Raw genomic sequence first — 23,120 nt, 5'->3', positions numbered from 1 at the left:
CACAATTAGAAGTGGTCAGATTTCCTGTCCCGAGGGTCCTTTGAGAAATAACCGTCAGGGATTTGAAACTGTTCTTTCTCCCCTCCCCGTTTTGGCTCCGCTGGTAGGCTTGTGGCTGCAGTTGGTTCGGTTAGTCCATCAGCGAATGTAGCCCGTATTCCTGACACTCGGGTAGTCGCCCTATAATTCCTGTACTGGGCGGCTTGTTCGTTATAACCTAGCTGTGTAGCGTATTTCCTCGCGCTCGCAGCGCAAATGGAAATCAGCAGGCTAAAAAATGATCGGCATTGGTGATGCTCCAACCGAAAGCGTTGAGATTGAGACAGAAGAAAGAAACCCAGGAAAATATCACCGCTGAATAGAGTTAACCGCGGCTGAGCAGACAGAGCAGAGAAAGTGGTCATTCAAGTCAGCGCTCCTCGTAGCCTATGCCCAAATGCTCATGTAGTATATGGCTGTTGTAAAACTGTGACAAGTTGAATCATTACAATATCGACTCTTGAGATTCAGCCTCTGGAGAGATGGCGACGTGAAGAGCATCCCTAAGAGTTAAATTCGACAACTCTGTCCTATTCTCATCTTCGACAGGAGGACTCTATGAGAATAGAAACTCATCACATTAATTGCCCAGTGTTCGTGAAGCGGTTATGAACCGCTGTAATTTCATAGACTAGACTAGTTAACTCTCACTGCAAGTTTTGTTATATTTCTGCCCACTTTGGTAGATTTCAACATTGTCTGTCTTTATAGCCTATTTCAGACATTTCTCACGGCTGTTTGTGTATTTCAGCAGCACGGCCTCATCAACATGTGACACACACACTGACCGAAATGTGTCTGTTTCATCACCATGGATAACAACTTAGCTATAAGAATGCATAAGTGTTTTACTCCTTACAATGCATAAGGAATTATAATATAACATTTATAATAATTCATAAAATATTTATACACACTTATAAGTGTTTATAATGGCTTATTTATGAAAGTTATTTTAAAGTGTCCGAATAAACATTGGGAGCAAAAAGAGAGGAGAGAGCAGAAAGAGAGAGAGCGATAGCACAGAGACCAGAGAGAGGAGAGAGAGCAGAAAGAGAGAGAGCGATAGCACAGAGACCAGAGAGAGGAGAGAGAGCAGAAAGAGAGAGAGCGATAGCACAGAGACCAGAGAGAGGAGAGAGAGCAGAAAGAGAGAGAGCGATAGCACAGAGACCAGAGAGAGGAGAGAGGGAGAGAGCAGAAAGAGAGAGAGCGATAGCACAGAGACCAGAGAGAGGAGAGAGGGAGAGAGCAGAAAGAGAGAGAGCGATAGCACAGAGACCAGAGAGAGGAGAGAGAGCAGAGAGAAAGATTGAACCCAGCTATAACGTGAGAGAGAGGGGCACAGAGAGAGAGAGAGAAAAATATGTTTACCATGCCAAAAAAGCCCCTTAAAACTTCTTATGGCTGCAATCCCATTAACGGGATGATATGACAACAGCCAGTGAAAGTGCAGGGCGCCAAATTCAAACAACAGAAATCTCATAATTAAAATTGCTCAAACATACATGTATCTTATACCATTTTAAAGGTAATCTTGTTGTTAATCCCACCAAAGTGTCCGATTTCAAATAGGCTTTTCAGCGAAAGCACCACAAACGATTATGTTAGGTCACCACCAACTCACAGAAAAATTCAGCCATTTTTCCAGCCAAAGGGAGGAGTCACAAAAAGCACAAATAGAGATAAAATGAATCACTAACCTTTGATGATCTTCCTCAGATGACACTCATAGGACTTCATGTTACACAATACATATATGTCTTGTTCGATTAAGTTCATATTTATGTCCAAAAACCTCAGTTTACAATTGGTGCCATGTTCAGAAATGCCTCCAAAATCTCCGGAGAAATTGCAGAGAGCCACGTCAAATAACATAAATACTCATCATAAACTTTGATGAAAGATACATGTTTTACATAGAATTAAAGATACACTTGTTCTTAATGAAACCGCTGTGTCAGATTTCAAAAAGCTTTACGGCAAAATACAATATTCAATCATCTGAAAACAGCGTTCAGCTACAAAAGCAAGCCATACAGTTACCCGCCAAATTGTGCAGTCAACAAAACTCATACAAAGCATTAGAAATCTTCACTTACCTTTGCTGATCTTCGTCGGAATGCACTCCCAGGACTTCCACTTCCACAAGAAATGTTTGTTTTGTTCGGTAATGTCCATCATTTATGTCCAAATAGCTATTTTTGTAGCGTGTTTGGTAAACAAATCCAACATCAGGAAGCGCGTTCACTAAAAGCTGACGAAATGTCCAAAAGTTCCGTAACAGTCAGTAGAAACATGTCAATCGATGTATTGAATCAATCTTTAGAATGTTTTTAACATAAATCTTGAATAACGTTCCAACCGGAGAATTACATTGACTTCAGATGAGCGATGGAACAGAGCTCCCTCTCATGTGAACGCGCATGGTCAAAGAATGGTCAGGTCATGGCAGACCGGACTCATTCCCCTCTCATTCGGTCCCCTTCCCAGTAGAGGCATCAGACAAGGTTCTACAGACTGTTGACATCTAGTGGAAGCCGTAGGAAGTGCAAACTCATCCATATCTCGCTGTGATTTCAATAGGATCTTGGTTGAAAATCGACCAGCCTCAGAATTTCCACTTCCTGTTTGGATTTTGTCTCAGGTTTTTGCTTGCCATATGAGTTCTGTTATACTCACAGACATAATTCAAACAGTTTTAGAAACTTCAGAGTGTTTTCTATCCAATACTAATAATACTATGCATATATTAGCAACTATGACTGAGGGGCAGGCCGTTTACACTGGGCACCTCTGTGCACCTTTCATCCAAGCTACTCAATACTGCCCCTGCAGCCATAAGAAGTTAAATTGAAATTGAATTGAAAGAGTGAAAGAGGAGAGAGAGGGAGCAGCAGCTTGAACATAGAGAGCAGAGAGAGCAGAGAGAGCAGAGATAACAGAGATAACAGAGAGAGCAGAGAGGGAAGAGAGGGCAGAGAGTAGAAAGAGCAGAGAGAGCAGAGAGAACAGAGAGAGCAGAGAGAGCAGAGAGGGCAGAGAGCAGAAGGAGCAGAGAGAGCAGAGAGCAGAGAGCAGAGAGAGCAGAGAGAACAGAGAGAGCAGAGATAACAGAGCGGGCAGAGAGAGCAGAGAGAGCAGAGAGAACAGAGAGAGCAGAGAGAGCAGAGAGAACAGAGAGAGCAGAGATAACAGAGAGAACAGAGAGAGCAGAGAGAACAGGGAGAGCAGAGAGAGCAGAGAGAGCAGAGAGAGCAGAGAGAATAGAGAGAACAGAGAGAGTAGAGAGGGCAGAGAGAGCAGAGAGAGCAGAGAGAACAGAGAGAACAGAGAGAGCAGAGAGAGCAGAGAGAACAGAGAGAGCAGAGATAACAGAGAGAACAGAGAGAGAGCAGAGGGAGCAGAGAGGGCAGAGAGAGCAGAGAGAGCAGACTGGGACACATAGACCACACCCAGCCCAACCAACCAACCTGGCCAGGGGCCAAAACAAGCAGTGGTCCATCTGGTGTGCCTAGCTGCTTTAAGAGTTCAGCCAGCATGTTAATGAACAGTGACTGGGATACTTAGCTGGTGCTGAGCCCCACTGGGCAGCAGGGTCTGGCTGGGTGCTGCTGAGATGGCAGATCAGCTATACAAATTATGACATGTTAACCTTTATGTAATATCAGACTAAAGAAACGTGATTTGTTTTAAGTCAAGAGAGGGCTTTACATGAAGAATATGTTACAATGCTGTTTTTATAAAGGATTGCCAATGACAGGAGGATGAGGATAGGGCAAGAGGGGTACAATATATTGCTGTCTCTAATTCCTTACTCTCTGTATTCCCTGATCATTTTAGAACAAATAAAATATTTATCACAAAAAGAGGGGTTTTCATGGAAAGACCGCAATATGCATTTGTAAAAGATGCAGGGATGATCTGAAAGCTCTTGGCCACAGGAAATGTGTTACAGTAATTGTAGTTGCTTTAGAAGTTGGCTACTTATATAGACTGGCTGATATACGGACATACAATAAACGGAGACAATTTGGACTGAAAGAAGTGTCCTCTTCCAACAATCCGAAAAAATATGGAAAAAGCTAATGAGACAATGTCTGGTACAAAACATTCATTCGATTACAATCGCAGACATTTCCCAATGGGCACAGACGTAATTTCAATTTCTAGTTTTCATTTACATTTGAATGAGTTCAGCATGAAATCAACAAAACATCCCACCAAATCATTGGATTTAGGGTAAAAGTTGACTGAAAAAATATGAAATTCCCTTACGTTGACGACTTAACGAATCCAATCAGTTTTCCACGTTGATGCAACATCATCAAATAGCATTTTTGTTGTTGAAATAATGTGGAAACAACATTGATTCAACCAGTTTTTGCCCAGCTACTTCTCTCAATTAAATTACAATTTAAGGGGCTTTATTGGCATGCGAAACACTTTGATAAATACCGGATATTGGCCTAATTCTGCTCTGCATGCATTATTTGGTGTTTTACATTGTACACTGAGGACATTTTTGTAGAATTCTGCATGCAGAGTCTCAATTTGGTGTTTGTCCCATTTTGTGAATCCTTGATTGGTGAGCGGTCCCCAGACCTCACAACCATAAAGGGGCAATGGGTTCTATAACTGATTCAAGTATTTTTAGCTGAATCCTAAGTGGTATGTCAACTTTTATATTCCTTTTGATGGCTTAGAAGGTCCTTTTTGCCTTGTTTCTCAGATCGTTCACAGCTTTGTGGAAGTTACCTGTGGTGCTGATGTTTAGGCCAAGGTATGTGTAGTTTTTTGTATGATCTAGGGCAACGGTATCAAGATGGAATTTGTGTTTGTGGTCCTGGCAACTGGACCTTTTTTGGAACACCATTATTTTTGTCTTACTGAAGCACCAGAAGATCCAGGTGCTGCTGTAGGCCCTCCTTGGTTGGGGAGAGAAGCACCAGATCATCAGAAAACAGTAGACATTTGACTTCAAATTCTAGTAGGGTGAGGCCGGGTGCTGCAGACCATTTTAGTGCCCTCGCCAATTTGTTGATATATATGTTGAAGAGGGTGGGGCTTAAGCTGCATCCCTGTCTTGGCTTCGGACCTGTGGAAAGAAATGTGTTTTTTTCCAATTTTAACCACACACTTGTTGTTTGTGTACATGGATTTTAAAATGTTGTGTATTTTTCCCCCAACACCACTTTCCATCAATTTGTACAGCAGGCCCTCATGCCAAACTGAGTCGAAAGCTTTTTTGAAATCAACAAAGCATGAGAAGACTTTGCCTTTATTTTGGTTTGTTTGTTTGTCAATTAGGGTGTGCAGAGTGAATACGTGGTCTGTCGTGCGATAATTTGGTGTTGGAGTCGTGCCTGGCCGTGCAGTCTGATAACCGACAATGATGAGACAGCCTATAGGGAGGAGGTCAGAGACCTGACCGTGTGGTGCAAGGACAACAACATCTCCCTCAACGTGAACAAGACAAAGAAGATGATTGTGGACTACAGGAAAAGGAGGGCAGAGCACGACCCCATTCTGATCGACGGGGCTGTAGTGGAGCAGGTTGAGAGCTTCAAGTTCCTTGGCGTCCAAATCACCAACAAACTAACATGGTTCAAGCACACCAAGACAGTCGTGAAGAGGGCACGACAAAACCTATTCACCCTCAGGAGACTGAAAAGATTTGGCATTGGTCCTCAGATCCTCAAAAGGTTTTACAGCTGCACCATTGAGAGCATCCTGACGGGTTGCATCACTGCCTGGTATGGCAGCTGCTGTAAGCCTTAGGAAGTGCAATCTGACCCCATTTACACTGGATATTGGATAGGCAGTCACTTGAAAAACTACAAACCTCAGATTTCCCACTTCCTGGTTGGATTTTTCTCAGGTTTTTGCCTTCCATATGAGTTCTGTTATACTCACAGACATTATTTTAACAGTTTTGGAAACATTATAGTGTTTTTTATCCAAATCTACTAATTATATGCATATTCTAGCTTCTGTGCCTGAGTAACAGGCAGTTAAATTTGGGCACGCTTTTCATCCGGACGTGAAAATACTGCCCCCTAGCATAAGAGGTTAAGGGCTTGAAAGTAAGCATTTCACTGTAAGGTCTACACCTGTTGTATTCGGCGCATGTGACAAATACAATTTGATTTGATTTTGATTTGATTTGTTCATGTATGTTTTTGCTGTTTGTTCTTTGTTATAGAGCCAAAAAGATTGGGGGAGTGGTTTATCCATACATCTCCATTTGGATGGATAACTCTTTGCGATGTTGTTTGTTTAGAGTTTTCCAATTTTCCCAGAAGTGACTAGAGTCTATGAATTCTTCAATTACAATGAGCTGATTTCTGACGTACTGTTCCTTTTTTCCCTGTAGTGTATTTCTGTATTGTTTTAGTGATTCACCATAGTGAAGGCGTTGACTCAGGCTTTCTGGGTCTCTATGTTTTTGGTTGGATAGGTTTCTCAATTTCGTTCTTAGGTTTTTGCGTTCTTCATTAAACCATTTTTCAGTGTTGTTAATTTTCTTAGGTTGTCTGCTTGACATTTTTAGAATTGACAGGGAAGCTGAGAGATCAAATATACTGTTTAGGTGTTTTTACTGCTAAGTTTACACCTTCACTATTACAGTGAAACATTTTGTCCTGGAAGTTGTCTAAAAGGGATTGAATTTGTTGTTGCCTAATTGTTTTTTGTTAGATTTCCACACTACTTTCCTTCCATCTATAGCATTTCTTAATATTATTCAGTTCCTTTGGCGTTGGTGCCTCATGATTGAGCACAGCTCTGTTCAAGTAGAGTGTGATTTTGCTGTGATCTGGTAAGGGTGTCAGTGGACTGACTGTGAACACTCTGGGTTGAGGTCAGTGATAAAGTAGTCTACAGTACTACTGCCAAGAGATGGTCTATCGGTGTACCTATCATAGGAGTCCCCTCGAAGCCTATCATTGACTATGTACATACCCAGCGTCCTACAGAGCTGCAGGAGGTGTGACCCATTTTTTGTTGGTTATGTTGTCGTAGTTGGGTCAAGGGGAGCATATGGGGGAGGGAATGCTGTCACCTCCAGGTAGGTGTTTGTCCCCCTGTGTGCTGAGGGTGTCAGGTTCTTGTCCAGTTCTGGCATTTAGGTCGCCACAGACTAGTATATGTCCCTGGGCCTGGTAATGTTGATCTCCCCCTCCAGGATGGAGAAGCTGTCGTCGTTAAAGTATGTGGATTTTACTGGGGGGATATAGGTAGCACACATGAACACATTTTTCTCTGTTGAGATAATTTCCTTATTAATTTCTAGCCAGATGTAAAATGTTCCTGTTTTGACTAATTTAATAGAGTGGGTCTGCTCTTTACCAAATTAGCATACCCCCTGAGTCTCTTCCGTTTCACACCTGGTAGTTTAGTGGATGGGACTACCAGCTCTCTGTAACCTAGATGGCAACCAGTGGGTCCGTCTCCTTTATACTATGTTTCTTGTAGATGAACATGTCTGTATTTCCAATTTATTTGATGAAGTCTGGGTTCATGCTCTTTAGGCCAAAGGCAGATGACCTCAGACCTTGTTTTATTCCAGGATGAGATAGTAAAAGCTTTGTGTTCCATAGTGTCTGGTGTTGTTTTTGTGTGGTTTAGGCCCGGACAATCACAATAGGTGTGAGCAGAGAATGTTGAGCATCTGATACATACCTCTTAGGTTGCAGGATGGGGCTTTAGCGGTGTAGCAGTGGGGGTTGGGCCTGTTGCTCTGCTCACGGCCTGGGCATATGTCCTGCTGTCATGTTGAGGTCCTTGCCGCAGGGGCGGGGGGCATGAGGTGGGTAGGAGGGGCATAGGTCTGATATTTGGGGGTCTATATAGGGTGTGGCCAGGGTTTGCTTGGGGTGGTCGTAGCTGGTTGGGGTGTGGCTGGTGATACTGTGGTCTGGGTGTAGGTCCTCTTGGTGTAGGTTCTCTCGGTGCAGGTCCTTCAAGAGGGGGTCTTGCAGGTCTGGGAGGGTCTCTCGCTGGTCTGGACGGGGTGTCTGTTGCTCTGTTGCTCTGTTGCACCTGTGTGAGGTGCTGGGGCAACGGTTCAGGGTGACGTCCTTCAGGGTCCTGGCAAAATTTGCGATTGCTGCCTTGTATAGGTGGACCTGGTCTGAAAGGCTGTTCAAGTCCAGGGTGGAGTGGTGGGCCAGGTAGACATTAGGTTTTGAGGCACAGTCTTGCGAAATTCTTGAATTCACCCGCTGTATGGTGGCAGGGTGAAGGTATTTTCGTGGTAGCTGGGTGGAGACAACCACTTGTGCGTTGGGGAAAGTGGAAGAAGTGGAAGAAGGCCCACCCTTTCCTGCTGGGCCCTCAGGTCATTTGTGCCCATGTGAATTATGATGTGGCTGGGGGACCCTAGTCTGTCTTCTGACAACTGCTCCAGGGCATGCCTAGTGTTGGGCACCAGAGCTTAGCCACTTTGTGTTTGGGAAAAAGTTGACACTCTTTAATTTATTTGCCCTTTGAGTCAATGAGGAGCACAATCTCTGTTTTTTTGTGTGTCCTCAGTGGATGTGTGTGTGTGTGTGTGTGGGGGGGGGGGGGGGGGGGGGGGGTTGTCAAGAGAGCTATTAGGGGAGCTGACAGGGGGGCTGTTAGGAGGGATGGGGTCTGTTGGGTTGGTGGGTCCTGTGTTGTCTGTCTCATTGTGGTGTTGTAGTCCGGGTCTGAGGTGGGCTGTTCTGCTGGCTTCTCTGGGAGTGTCCTGCTCTCTGTCACACCTCAGCTTTCTCACCTCATCATTCAGTGCCATGTGTGCCTCTTTAAATTCTCTCACCTCAGTACGTAGAGCAGCCAGCTCGCTCAGACCTCCGTCCAACTCCACATTCTGCCATCCGGGTCTTGTTGAGGGGGTTTGTTCTGTCTGTATTATGTGGACTAGCTCTCTGAGCTCCACCATGTCTCTCTCCAACTCTGTGAATTTATCCCTCTCAATGATGGAGGAGCAGTGAAGTTGTGGGACCTGGGTGTGTTCAGTGCTTGGTGGGTGACTATCCTCAGACTCACTCAGGTTGGGCGAATCGTCACAGCGAGAGAGTTTTATCTGCTGTGCTCTCTCTTTTATCCAGTAAAAGTCATGCTGGAACTGCATGAGGATGCCCTGCAGCTTTACTGTCCCAGACACAACAGAGGTTGTTTCAATTTCCTAAATGTCTAGTATTCTGAGTTTCCTCCCTGGGCCAATACCCTCTCTCTTGACATTGGGGTACCATCGATCATCACATTCTTTTGGAGAGATTGGAAACCCAAAGTGGTCTACACGGACAAGTTCTGGCCTGGTTTAGATCTTATCTGTCGGAAGATATCAATTTGTCTCTGTGGATGGTTTGTCCTCTGACAAATCAACTGTAAATTTTGTTGTTCCTCAAGGTTCCGTTATAGGACCACTATTGTATTCACTATATATTTTACCTCTTGGTGATGTCATTTGGAAACATAATGTTAATTTTCACTGCTATGCGGATGCCACACAGCTGTACATTTTGATGAAACATGGTGAAGCCCCAAAATTGCCCTCCCTGGAAGCCTGTGTTTCAGACATAAGGAAGTGGATGGCGGCAAATGTTCTACTTTTAAACTCGGACAAAACATAAATTCTTGTTCTAGGTCCCAAGAAACAGAGAGATCTTCTGTAGGATCTGACAATTAATCTTGATGGTTGTACAGTCGTCTCAAATAAAACTGTGAAGGACCTCGGCAATACTCTGGACCCTGATCTCTCTTTTGACGAACATATCAAGACTGTTTCAAGGACAGCTTTTTTCCATCTACGTAACATTGCAAAAATCAAAAACTTTATGTCCAAAAATTATGCAGAAAAATGTATCCATGCTTTTGTCACTTCTAGGTTAGACAACTGCAATGCTCTACTTTCCGGCTACCCGGATAAAGCACTAAATAAACTTCAGTTAGTGCTAAACACGGCTGCTAGAAATTTGACTAGAACCCAAAAAATTGATCATATTACTCCAGTGCTAGCCTCTCTACACTGGCTTCCTGTTAAGGCAAGGGCTGATTTCAAGGTTTTACTGCTAACCTACAAAGCATTACATGGGCTTGCTCCTACCTGTCTTTACGATTTGGTCCTGCCGTACATACCTACACGTACACTACGGTCACAAGACGCAGGCCTCCTTACTGTCCATAGAATTTCTAAGCAAACAGCTGGAGGCAGGGCATTCTCCTATAGAGCTCAATTTTTATGGAATGGTCTGCCTACCCATGTGAGAGATGCAGACTCGGTCTCAACCTTTAAGTCTTTATTGAAGACTCATCTCTTCAGTAGGTCCTATGATTGAGTGTAGTCTGGCCCAGGAGTGTGAAGGTGAACGGAAAAGCACTGGAGCAACGAACCGCCCTTGCTGTCTCTGCCTGGCTGGTTCCCCTCTCTCCACTGGGATTCTCTGCCTCTAACCCCATTACAGCCGCTGAGTCACTGGCTTACTGGTGCTCTTCCATGCCATCCCTAGGATGGATGCATCACTTGAGTGGGTTGAGTTACTGACGTGATCTTCCTTGGGTTGTGCAGTGGGGGAGACCTTTGTGGGCTATACTCGGCCTTGTCTCAGGATGGTAAGTTGGTGGTTGAAGATATCACTCTAGTGGTGTGGGGGCTGTGCTTTGGCAAAGTGGATGGGGTTATATTCTGCCTGTTTGGCCCTGTCCGGGGGTATCGTCGGATGGGGCCACAGTGTCTCCCGACCCCTCCTGTCTCAGCCTCCAGTATTTAGCTGCAATAGTTTATGTGTCGGGGGGGTAGTGTCAGTCTGTTATGTCTGGAGTATTTCTCCTGTCTTATCCGGTGTCCTGTGTGAATTTAAGTATGCTCTCTCTAATTCTCTCTCTTTCTCTCTCTCCTTCTCCCTTTCTTTCTTTCTTTCTTTCTCTCTCTCGGAGGACCTGAGCCCTAGGACCATGCCTCAGGACTACCTGGTTTGATGACTCCTTGCTGTCCCCAGTCCACCTGGCCGTGCTGCTGGTCCAGTTTCAACCTTCCAGTTTCAAGACCTTCTTACACCAGCTTATGTCACAAAGTGCTGTACAGAAACCCAGCCTAAACCCGCCAAACAGCAAGTAATGCAGGTGTAGTGCCTAGGAAAAACTCTCTAGAAAGGCCAGAATCTAGGAAGAAACCTAGAGAGGAACCAGGCTATGAGGGGTGGCCAGTCCTCTTCTGGCTGTGCCGGGTGGAGATTATAACAGAACATGGCCAAGATGTTCAAATGTTCATAGATGACCAGCATTGTCAAATAATAATAATCACAGTGGTTGTAGAGGGTGCAACAGGTCAGTACCTCAGGAGTAAATGTCAGTTGGCTTTTCATAGCCGATCGTTCAGAGTATCTCTACCGCTCCTGCTGTTTCTAGAGAGTTGACAACAGCAGGTCTGGGACAGGTAGCCGGTTCGGTGAACAGGTCAGGATTCCATAGCCGCAGACAGAACAGTTGAAACTGGAGCAGCAGCACGACCAGGTGAACAGGTCAGGGTTCCATAGCCGCAGACAGAACAGTTGAAACTGGAGCAGCAGCACGACCAGGTGAACAGGTCAGGGTTCCATAGCCGCAGGCAGAACAGTTGAAACTGGAGCAGCAGCACGACCAGGTGAACAGGTCAGGGTTCCATAGCCGCAAGCAGAACAGTTGAAACTGGAGCATTGCACTTACAAAAGTTCCAAAAGAATAAAGACATTTAAAATGTCATATTATGTATTTTTACAGTGTTGGAATGATGTGCAAATAGTTTAAGTACGAAAGGGAAAATAAATAAACATAAAAATGGGTATTTACAAAGGTGTTTGTTCTTCACTGCTTTCCCTTTTCTTGTGGCAACAGGTCACAAATCACTCTCTTTTTCTCCCTCTTGCCCTCTCTCCTCCCCTAGTCCATCTCTGTCCGTCCTCACCCCAATCCCCCCCCCCCTCCCCCTCCTCATCCTCCTCCTCACCCCGAGAGCTCATCTCAGATGAGGGAAGATAGTTTGAGAGAAAGAAAAAACTGAGTTTTTATTGCATAAATGATTCAACTGTAAAATATTAGAGGAGGGGGGCTGAGGGGCTGTGTTGTAGTGACGAAGATCTGTATTATTCATAGATGTAGGAAGACAGAAGTGAGGTCATTATATTCTGTTCTCCTCCTGCTCTCCCATGAGACAATACAGCCCTCCCAGACAGACAGAGACAATACAGCCCTCCCAGACAGACAGAGACAAACAGCCCTCTCAGACAGACAGAGACAATACAGCCCTCTCAGACAGACAGAGACAATACAGCCCTCCCAGACAGACAGAGACAAACAGCCCTCTCAGACAGATAGAGACAATACATCCCTCCCAGACAGACAGAGACAATACATCCCTCTCAGACAGACAGAGACAATACAGCCCTCCCAGACAGACAGAGACAATACAGCCCTCCCAGACAGACAGAGACAAACAGCCCTCCCAGACAGACAGAGACAATACATCCCTCCCAGACAGACAGAGACAATACAGCCCTCCCAGACAGACAGAGACAAACAGCCCTCCCAGACAGACAGAGACAATACATCCCTCGAAGACAGACAGAGATAATACAGCCCTCTCAGACAGAGACAATACAGCCCTCCCAGACAGACAGAGACAAACAGCCCTCTCAGACAGACAGAGACAAACAGCCCTCCCAGACAGACAGAGACAAACAGCCCTCCCAGACAGACAGAGACAATACAGCCCTCTCAGACAGACAGAGACAAACAGCCCTCCCAGACAGACAGAGACAAACAGCCCTCCCAGACAGACAGAGACAATACAGCTCTCCGGCTCCCCACCCCCACTGTCCTAGTCCAGCCCCCCACCCTCACTGTTCTACTACAGTCCCCCACTGTCCTAGTCCAGACCCCCACCCTCACTGTCCTAGTCCAGACCCCCACCCCCACTGTCCTAGTTCAGACTGTCCTAGTCCAGCTCCCCACCCCCACTGTCCTAGTCCAGCCCCCCACCCTCACTGTCCTACTACAGTCCCCCACTGTCCTAGTCCAGACCCCCACCCCCACTGTCCTAGTCCAGAACCCCACCCTCACTGTCCTACTACAGTCCCCCACAGTCCACAAACCCCACTGTCCTAGTCCAGACCCCACCCCTACTGTCCTAGTTCAGAATGTCCTAGTCCAGACCCCACCCCTACTGTCCTAGTTCAGACTGTCCTAGTCCAGACACCACCCTCACTGTCCATGTCTAGACCCCAGCCCCACTGTCCTCGTCCAGACCCCCACCCTAACTGTCCATGTCTAGACCCCCACCCTCACTGTCCTAATCCATCCCCCACCCCCACTGTCCATGTCCAGCCCCCCAGCCCCACTGTCCTCGTCCAGACCCCCACCCTAACTGTCCATGTCTAGACCCCCACCCTCACTGTCCTAATCCATCCCCCACCCCCACTGTCCTAGTCCAGACCACCACCCCCACTGTCCTAGTCCAGCCCCCCACCCTCACTATCCATGTCCAGGCCCCCACCCTCACTGTCCTACTACAGTCCCCCACCCTCACTGTCCTAATCCAGCCCCCCACCCCCACTGTCCTAGTCCAGACCCCCACCCCCACTGTCCTAGTCCAGACCCCCACCCCCACTGTCCTAGTTCAGACTGTCCTAGTCCAGACCCCCACCCTCACTGTCCATGTCTAGACCCCAGCCCTACTGTCCTAGTCCAGACTGTCCTAGTCCAGACCCCCACCCCCACTGCCCTAGTCCAGACCCCCACCCCCGCTGCCATGTCTAGACCCCCACCCCCACTGTCCATGTCCAGCCCCCCACCCTCACTGTCCATGTCCAGACCCCCACCCTCACTGTCCTACTACAGTCCCCCACTGTCCTTGTCCAGACCCCCACCCCCACTGCCCTAGTCCAGACCCCCACCCCCGCTGCCATGTCTAGACCCCCACCCCCACTGTCCATGTCCAGCCCCCCACCCTCACTGTCCATGTCCAGACCCCCACCCCCACTGTCCTTGTCCAGACCCCCACCCCCACTGTCCATGTCCAGCCCCCCACCCTCACTGTCCATGTCCAGACCCCCAACCTCACTGTCCTACTACAGTCCCCCACTGTCCTTGTCCAGACCCCCACCCCCACTGTCCATGTCCAGCCCCCCACCCTCACTGTCCATGTCCAGACCCCCACCCTCACTGTCCTACTACAGTCCCCCACTGTCCTTGTCCAGACCCCCACCCTACTGTCCTAGTCAAGACCCCCACCCTCACTGTCCATGTCCAGAACCTCACCCCCACCCCCACTGTCCATGTCTAGACCCCCAGTCCCACTGTACTAGTCCAGACCCCCACCCACACTGTTCTAGTCCAGACTGTCCTAGTCCAGCCTCCCACCCTCACTGTCCTACTACAGTCCCCCACTGTCCTAGTCCAGACCCCCACCCCCACTGTCCTAGTCCAGACCCCCACCCCCACCCCCACTGTCCTAGTCCAGACCCCCACCCTCACTGTCCTACTACAGTCCCCCACTGTCCTAGTCCAGACCCCCACCCCCACTGTCCTTGTCCAGACCCCCACCCTCACTGTCCATGTCCAGACCCCCACCCTCACTGTCCTACTACAGTCCCCCACTGTCCTAGTCCAGACCCCCACCCCCACTGTCCTAGTCCAGACCCCCACCCTAACTGTCCTAGTCCAGACCCCCACCCCCACTGTCCTAGTCCAGACCCCCACCCCCACTGTCCTAGTCCAGACTGCCCCAGTCCAGACCCCCACCCCCGCTGCCATGTCTAGACCCCCACCCCCACTGTCCTAGTTCAGACTGTCCTAGTCCAGACCCCACCCTCACTGTCCATGTCTAGACCCCCACCCCCACTGTCCTAGTCCAGACCCCCACCCCCACTGTCCTAGTACAGACCCCCACCCTCACTGTCCATGTCTAGACCCCGGCCCCACTGTCCTAGTCCAGACTGCCCCAGTCCAGACCCCCACCCCCGCTGCCATGTCTAGACCCTCACCCCCACTGTCCTAGTCCAGATTGTCCTAGTCCCGACCCCCGCCCCCACTGTCCATGTCTAGACCCCCAGCCCCACTGTCCTAGTCCAGACCTCCACCCCCACTGTCCTAGTCCAGACCCCCACCCCCACTACCCCACTATCCTGCTCTGTCCTTTCCTGTCTTTGTTCACTCCTGTCCTGCCATATCCTGTGCTGTCCCATCCCATCCTGTTCTTGTCCTACTCTCTTCTGTCCTGTCCTCCTGTCATGTCCCACCCCGTCCTGGCTTAGCCGAGCACAGTACAGTATGCTGGGATGTTCCAGGAGGAGTGACTGGCTTGTTCCAGGCTGGATAATGTCAGTGATGGCCTCAAGCTCTCTGGTCCCAGTTCAACTCACTGTCCCAGTCTCTAGTCATGTCTCCCTCTCCCTTTTTCTCTCTCTCTCACTCTTTCATTCTCTCTGTTCCTCTCTCTCTCTCCCTTGCTCTCTCTCTCTCTCTCTCTTTCTCTCTCGCTCTCTTGCTTTCTTGCTCTCTCGCTCTTTCTAGCTCTCTGTTCCTCTCTCTTTTCTCTAGTTCACAGCCTTCTTTTGTGGCTTGTCTTTTGTGTCGCTACTGCATCAGTGGAGGAAGGAACTGGAGCTAGTAGAAGGAGCCAGTAGAGTGTCAGCCAGCTCCGTGTGGGCCTGCCTGGTGCATTGTCATGTCTCTCAGGCTATAAGACACAGCAGCCCCATGGCTTCAGGGCACAGCCCATCATTACATTACCCATGCTGCCTCTCTCTGCTCCTCTTAACCCCTCCCTCGCTCTCTCTCTCCCTCCATCCCCTGCTGACCTTTTCGGTAAACAAGAAGGTGTCCATGTATCTTGATTGAGAAAAACACAACGCTATTGACAGCCTTCTGATTGTATCTTCCTCTAACCCTGGAGGGGTGGGTAATGGTGGGGATTAATGGTGTGTTATCTGACACACACACACACACACACACACACACACACACACACACACACACACACACACACACACACACACACACACACACACACACACACACACACACACACACACACACACACACACACACACACACACAAACAGAGGAGGGCAGGACAATAGTGAGGGTTAATGCTCTTTTACTTCAGAGACATTGTGCCTCCACCTGTTTGAATTAGCCTCCTGAAAAGCCAGGTGAAAGCCAGTTGAAAGCCAGTTGAAAACCAGGTGAAAGCCAGGTGAAAGCCAGTTGAAAGCCAATTGAAAGCCAGTTGAAAGCCAGTTGAAAACCAGGTGAAAGCCAGTTGAAAACCAGGTGAAAGCCAGGTGAAAGCCAGTTGAAAGCCAGGTGAAAGTCAGTTGAAAGCCAGTTGAAAGTCACTTGAAAGCCACTTGAAAGCCAGGTGAAAGCCAGTTGAAAACCAGGTGAAAGCCAGGTGAAAGCCAGTTGAAAGCCAGGTGAAAGCCAGTTGAAAGCCAGGTGAAAGCCAGTTGAAAGCCAGGTTAAAGCCAGGTGAAAGCCAGGTGAAAGCCAGGTGAAAGCCAGTTGAAAGCCAGGTGAAAGCCAGTTGAAAGCCAGTTGAAAGCCAGTTGAAAACCAGGTGAAAGCCAGGTGAAAGCCAGTTGAAAGCCAGTTGAAAGCCAGGTGAAAGCCAGTTGAAAACCAGGTGAAAGCCAGGTGAAAGCCAGTTGAAAGCCAGGTGAAAGCCAGGTGAAAGTCAGTTGAAAGCCAGTTGAAAGCCAGTTGAAAGCCAGGTGAAAGCCAGTTGAAAACCAGGTGAAAGCCAGGTGAAAGCCAGTTGAAAGCCAGGTGAAAGCCAGTTGAAAGCCAGGTGAAAGCCAGTTGAAAGCCAGGTGAAAGCCAGGTGAAAGCCAGGTGAAAGCCAGTTGAAAGCCAGGTGAAAGCCAGTTGAAAGCCAGGTGAAAGCCAGTTGAAAGCCAGATGAAAGCCAGGTGAAAGCCAGGTTAAAGCCAGGTGAAAGCCAGGTGAAAGCCAGTTGAAAGCCAGGTGAAAGCCAGGTGAAAGCCAGTTGAAAGCCAGTTGAAAGCCAGGTGAAAGCCAGTTGAAAGCCAGGTGAAAGCCAGTTTAAAGCCATGTGAAAGCCAGTTGAAAGCCAGTTGAAAGCCAGGTGAAAGCCAGGTGAAAGCCAGGTGAAAGCCAGGTGGAAGCCAGTTGAAAGCCAGGTGAAAGCCAGTTGAAAGCCATGTGAAAGCCAGTTGAAAGCCAGGTGAAAGCCAGGTTAAAGCCAGTTGAAAGCCAGGTGAAAGCCAGGTGAAAGCCAGTTGAAAGCCAGGTGAAAGCCAGTTGAAAGCCAGGTGAAAGCCAGGTGAAAGCCAGGTGAAAGCCAGGTGAAAGCCAGTTGAAAGCCAGGTGAAAGCCAGTTGAAAGCCAGGTGAAAGCCAGGTGAAAGCCAGGTGAAAGCCAGGTGAAAGCCAGTTGAAAGTCAGGCGAAGACTGGTGGAAGCCAGTTGAAAGCCAGGTGAAAGCCAGTTGAAAGCCATGTGAAAGCCAGTTGAAAGCCAGGTGAAAGCCAGGTTAAAGCCAGTTGAAAGCCAGGTGAAAGCCAGGTGAAAGCCAGTTGAAAGCCAGGTGAAAGCCAGTTGAAAGCCAGGTGAAAGCCAGGTGAAAGCCAGGTGAAAGCCAGGTGAAAGCCAGTTGAAAGCCAGGTGAAAGCCAGTTGAAAGCCAGGTGAAAGCCAGGTGAAAGCCAGGTGAAAGCCAGGTGAAAGCCAGTTGAAAGTCAGGCGAAGACTGGTGAAAGCCAGGTGAAAGCCAGTTGAAAGCCAGTTGAAAGCCAGGTGAAAGCCAGGTGAAAGCCAGTTGAAAGCCAGGTGAAAGCCAGTTGAAAGCCAGGTGAAAGCCAGTTGAAAGCCAGGTGAAAGCCAGTTGAAAGCCATGTGAAAGCCAGTTGAAAGCCAGGTGAAAGCCAGGTTAAAGCCAGTTGAAAGCCAGGTGAAAGCCAGGTGAAAGCCAGTTGAAAGCCAGGTGAAAGCCAGTTGAAAGCCAGGTGAAAGCCAGGTGAAAGCCAGGTGAAAGCCAGGTTAAAGCCAGTTGAAAGCCAGGTGAAAGCCAGGTGAAAGCCAGTTGAAAGCCAGGTGAAAGCCAGTTGAAAGCCAGGTGAAAGCCAGGTGAAAGCCAGTTGAAAGTCAGGCGAAGACTGGTGAAAGCCAGGTGAAGGATGATTGTTTGTTCCTTGAAAACCAACACCTGGTGAGATCGATAGCACGATACTGGCTTTCAGCAACAAGGACAAATAGCAAAATGTGTGTGTGTGTGTGTCTTACTCCAGATTAAAAGAATTACTCTACAAGTACTAAATTTGGCATATTCATAAAAACATTCTCATTAATTATGAATATTTCTGTTTGCGTTATTACAGTCCTTTCTGTCAGTGCTATTTGTTGTTGATTAGACAGTAAAATCATCCTCTGAGAAGAACGTGAGGGTTAACCAGACAGCTGTAAAGTCTGTTTTGATGTCACGACAAACTAAAATAACAACATTTGTTTGTGTTATTTCCTCTGATCATAATCTCAAAGCAGTTGTCATGGCGAAAGGTCCCGGAGTTTTGACTGGTCAGGTGATGCGGTGCTGGAATGGCTCACGTACACGTTGTGGCTGGTCTGCTGCCTGATCAGACAGATAGCAACCAAGGTCAGAGTTTGAGCGTCAGACTTCCCTTAAATCCAGCCATACATCCCCAATTGGCATATGAGGCCAAAACCAGAGGAGATTGAATAGGCAATAAAACTCAGTTAGTCTGTCTGGATTGCCATTGATAATGTCCATGGTCCATTAGGATCAATTATGGACTGGCAGATGTCGAAAACCGTGCTTGACCCGAGGGCTTAATGAAAACAATTGAATTTTGGTCAACAAACATAATGTCATTAAAGCAGATAAAGAGTCAGGGGTCACATGGGATTTCCTTTAAAAGACTAGAAAGAGAGTGAGAGGGATGAGACAGGTCCCAGAGACAGAGCGAGACACCAGCCAGAGGAGAGACACCAACCAAGAAGAGACAGGAAAGAGGAAAAAGAAGACGGTGTTCGATGGCGTTCAATCGAGAGAAAAAGAGACTAGTTAGAAAAAGATGAGGAACTGAGAAGACAGGATACTGTGAAAAACCCAGATAACCCACTAACCAGGCTTAGAGACATTGGCATGAGGAACCACCTGGAGATATAAGGAGAAAGAGAAGAGAGCGTTACTGTGAAAAAACAACTACAACTGGTAGACAAGAGAAAGAGAGGCACTTCAGATGCTCTTTGTGAGGACTGAGTTACACTGAGACTAACAGACCAAACAACCAGCTAACCAACTCACCATCCTACTGACACCGGCTAACTGACCAACCGACTAACCAACCCACCAACCCAAACGATAGTCTCTGCACAGTATGCGCCTCTTCAACAAGGACCTGAGGCTGCAGGACGTGACTCTGATGTACCTGACCGTCTTAACCACCCTGGTGGTGATCCTGGTAGCCTCCTACCAGGTAGATCCTGCTGCCAGCCCCTCCAGGGGAGGATCCACCCCAACCTCCACCTCCACCCCAGTGCAGCTGCCCTACCACATGCCCCTGGACCCCCGCGGACACCTCCAGCTCTCTTGGAACATCTCCTACCCCCTCCAGGAGCTGTACCTGGAGGTGCGCTGCAGCGAGATGAAACACGGCCTGGTTCTGGGGATGTCCGACCGCGGGGAGCTCACCAACGCTGACCTGGTGGTCCTCTGGGACGACGGCCACCAGTCCTACTTTGGGGTAAGGCAGGGGCATATCGTAGATACTAGTCCTAGTTTGGGGTAAGGAAGGGTACTAGTCCTAGTTGGGGTAAGGCAGGGGCATATCGTAGATACTAGTCCTAGTTTGGGGTAAGGAAGGGTACTAGTCCTAGTTTGGGGTAAGGAAGGGTACTAGTCTTAGTTTGGAGAAAGGAAGGGTACTAGTCCTAGTTTGGGGTAAGGAAGGGTACTAGTCCTAGTTTGGAGAAAGGAAGGGTACTAGTCCTAGTTTGGAGAAAGGAAGGGTACTAGTCCTAGTTTGGAGAAAGGAAGGGTACTAGTCCTAGTTTGGAGAAAGGAAGGGTACTAGTCCTAGTTTGGAGAAAGGAAGGGTACTAGTCCTAGTCTGGAGAAAGGAAGGGTACTAGTCCTAGTTTGGAGAAAGGAAGGGTACTAGTCCTAGTTTGGAGAAAGGAAGGGTACTAGTCCTAGTCTGGAGAAAGGAAGGGTACTAGTCCTAGTTTGGGGTAAGGAAGGGTACTAGTCTTAGTTTGGGGTAAGGAAGGGTACTAGTCCTAGTTTGTATCCAAATAGCATTCTATTTCCTATGAGGTGACCTATTTTTAACCAGGGTTCTGGTCAGAAGTAGTAGTGTACTTATACTTATATAGGGAATAGCATTTGGGTCCTGTTCTGTTGCTTTCAATAAGGGGTGCTTCTGCTAGTATAAGAGAGACAGTGGCTCAATGTGGTTCCAATGACTTGGTAGGTTCATTAGAGAGTGTGATGTTTACCAAGGTTGAGGGTTTCATTCCCACATGGGAGGGATAATGCTGTAGCTCAGTGGTATTTTCCTTATTCAATCTGATTCAGAGTGCAGTGCTGCCTCCAGGGCAGAACAAATGTGAATGATTGCGTGAAAGAAAGAAAGCACAACGCCTAACCTTAACCAATTAGGATTACTTGCCTAAATTTAACCAATCCCATTTGTTTCTGCCCTCGAGGCAGAGCTGCCCCCAGAACAAGATTGAGTAAGGAACACGCCAATCTGCCACATTGTTGCTGGTACCCGTTATATTGCTTTACGTAAGAGCTGGTTCTGTTGATGGTAGACTGCCAGGCAGGATGTGTCCACATCATCCTAAAGTAGAGAATAAATAAGGCCATTGAAATGGGCATTTGTTGCATATCAAATTTTTGACAAGATTAGGAATTAATAGATCCAAACTGCATGGACAAAAAAAGACATTGAATGTTGAATGTTGACATCATGTGAAAACCAATTTCTGGAAATGCTGTATACTCAATAAACTAGTAGAAACTTGCGATCATCCAAAAGTTTTCCCCCACCAAGGGAAAATATACTTTTCTCAAAATAAACATTTAATGTCTGCTAAATTTTGCAATGCTCTTAAAAGAACATCTCACTTTCCATGTGAGGACAGGAGTCTTATAATAGGAAGGATCCCAGCCTACTGTCTGTCTATGAGGGATGAGGTCCTCTTTCCCAGCCTACTGCCTGTCTATGAGGGATGAGGTCCTCTTTCCCAGCCTACTGTCTGTCTATGTGGGATGAGGTCCTCTTTCCCAGCCTACTGCCTGTCTATGTGGGATGAGGTCCTCTTTCCCAGCCTACTGTCTGTCTATGTAGGATGAGGTCCTCTTTCCCAGCCTACTGTCTGTCTATGTGGGATGAGGTCCTCTTTCCCAGCCTACTGTCTGTCTATGTGGGATGAGGTCCTCTTTCCCAGCCTACTGTCTGTCTATGTGGAATGAGGTCCTCTTTCCCAGCCTACTGTCTGTCTATGTGGGATGAGGTCCTCTTTCCCAGCCTACTGTCTGTCTACGTGGGATGAGGTCCTCTTTCCCAGCCTACTGTCTGTCTATGTGGGATGAGGTCCTCTTTCCCAGCCTACTGTCTGTCTATGTGGGATGAGGTCCTCTTTCCCAGCCTACTGTCTGTCTATGTGGGATGAGGTCCTCTTTCCCAGCCTACTGTCTGTCTATGTGGAATGAGGTCCTCTTTCCCAGCCTACTGTCTGTCTATGTGGGATGAGGTCCTCTTTCCCAGCCTACTGTCTGTCTACGTGGGATGAGGTCCTCTTTCCCAGCCTACTGCCTGTCTATGTGGGATGAGGTCCTCTTTCCCAGCCTACTGTCTGTCTATGTGGGATGAGGTCCTCTTTCTCAGCCTACTGTCTGTTTATGTGGGATGAGGTCCTCTTTCCCAGCCTACTGTCTGTCTATGTGGGATGAGGTCCTCTTTCCCAGCCTACTGTCTGTCTATGTGGAATGAGGTCCTCTTTCCCAGCCTACTGTCTGTCTATGTGGGATGAGGTCCTCTTTCCCAGCCTACTGTCTGTCTACGTGGGATGAGGTCCTCTTTCCCAGCCTACTGCCTGTCTATGTGGGATGAGGTCCTCTTTCCCAGCCTACTGTCTGTCTATGTGGGATGAGGTCCTCTTTCTCAGCCTACTGTCTGTCTACGTGGGATGAGGTCCTCTTTCCCAGCCTACTGTCTGTCTATGTGGGATGAGGTCCTCTTTCCCAGCCTACTGTCTGTCTATGTGGGATGAGGTCCTCTTTCCCAGCCTACTGTCTGTCTATGTGGGATGAGGTCCTCTTTCCCACCTGGGATGAGGTCCTCTTTCCCAGCCTACTGTCTGTCTATGTGGGATGAGATCCTCTTTCCCAGCCTACTGTCTGTCTATGTGGGATGAGGTCCTCTTTCCCAGCCTACTGTCTGTCTATGTAGGATGAGGCCCTCTTTCCCAGCCTACTGTCTGTCTATGTGGGATGAGGTCCTCTTTCCCAGCCTACTATCTGTCTATGTGAGATGAGGTCCTCTTTCCCACCTGGGATGAGGTCCTCTTTCCCAGCCTACTGTCTGTCTATGTGGGATGAGATCCTCTTTCACAGCCTACTGTCTGTCTATGTAGGATGAGGCCCTCTTTCCCAGCCTACTGTCTGTCTATGTGGGATGAGGTCCTCTTTCCCAGCCTACTATCTGTCTATGTGGGATGAGGTCCTCTTTCCCAGCCTAGGTGTGCCAGCCATTCACAGATTCTCTCTCTCTCTCTCTCTCTCTCTCTCTCTCTCTCTCTCTCTCTCTCTCTCTCTCTCTCTCTCTCTCTCTCTCTCTCTCTCTCTCTCTCTCTCTCTCTCTCTCTCTCTCTCTCTCTCTCTCTCGCTCTCTCGCTCTCTCTACACTAATCTGCTGTGGGGCAGCACACATACATTATAAATCCCTTTTCACTCCTCCTGCCTCTGTCTGGACCCGTCCCTGGTCTGTCTAACTCTCTGCCTGTACCCGTCCCTGGTCTGCCTGATTCTCTGCCTGGACCCGCCCCTGGTCTGTCTAACTCTCTGCCTGTA

At 48.0% G+C, this 23,120-nt stretch overlaps 1 protein-coding gene across 1 annotated transcript in view; it reads left to right on the top strand.

The window, feature by feature from the left end:
* The first annotated feature begins 18,980 nt into the window (after positions 1–18,980).
* Positions 18,981–23,120, top strand: part of LOC139538287 (dopamine beta-hydroxylase-like) — a 38,424-nt gene continuing 34,284 nt past the window's right edge. Inside the window, exon 1 of the mRNA XM_071340140.1 lies at positions 18,981–19,785. Coding sequence (XP_071196241.1) covers positions 19,420–19,785 — 366 coding nt within the window. The 5' untranslated portion in view covers positions 18,981–19,419. The remainder of the gene's footprint in view (positions 19,786–23,120) is intronic.

The sequence above is a fragment of the Salvelinus alpinus genome, chromosome 1, assembly GCF_045679555.1.
Source record: "Salvelinus alpinus chromosome 1, SLU_Salpinus.1, whole genome shotgun sequence".
Taxonomy (NCBI): Eukaryota; Metazoa; Chordata; class Actinopteri; order Salmoniformes; family Salmonidae; genus Salvelinus; species Salvelinus alpinus.
The sequence above is the reverse complement of the archived record's forward strand: the minus strand, read 5'-3'. Positions and strand labels throughout refer to the sequence as shown.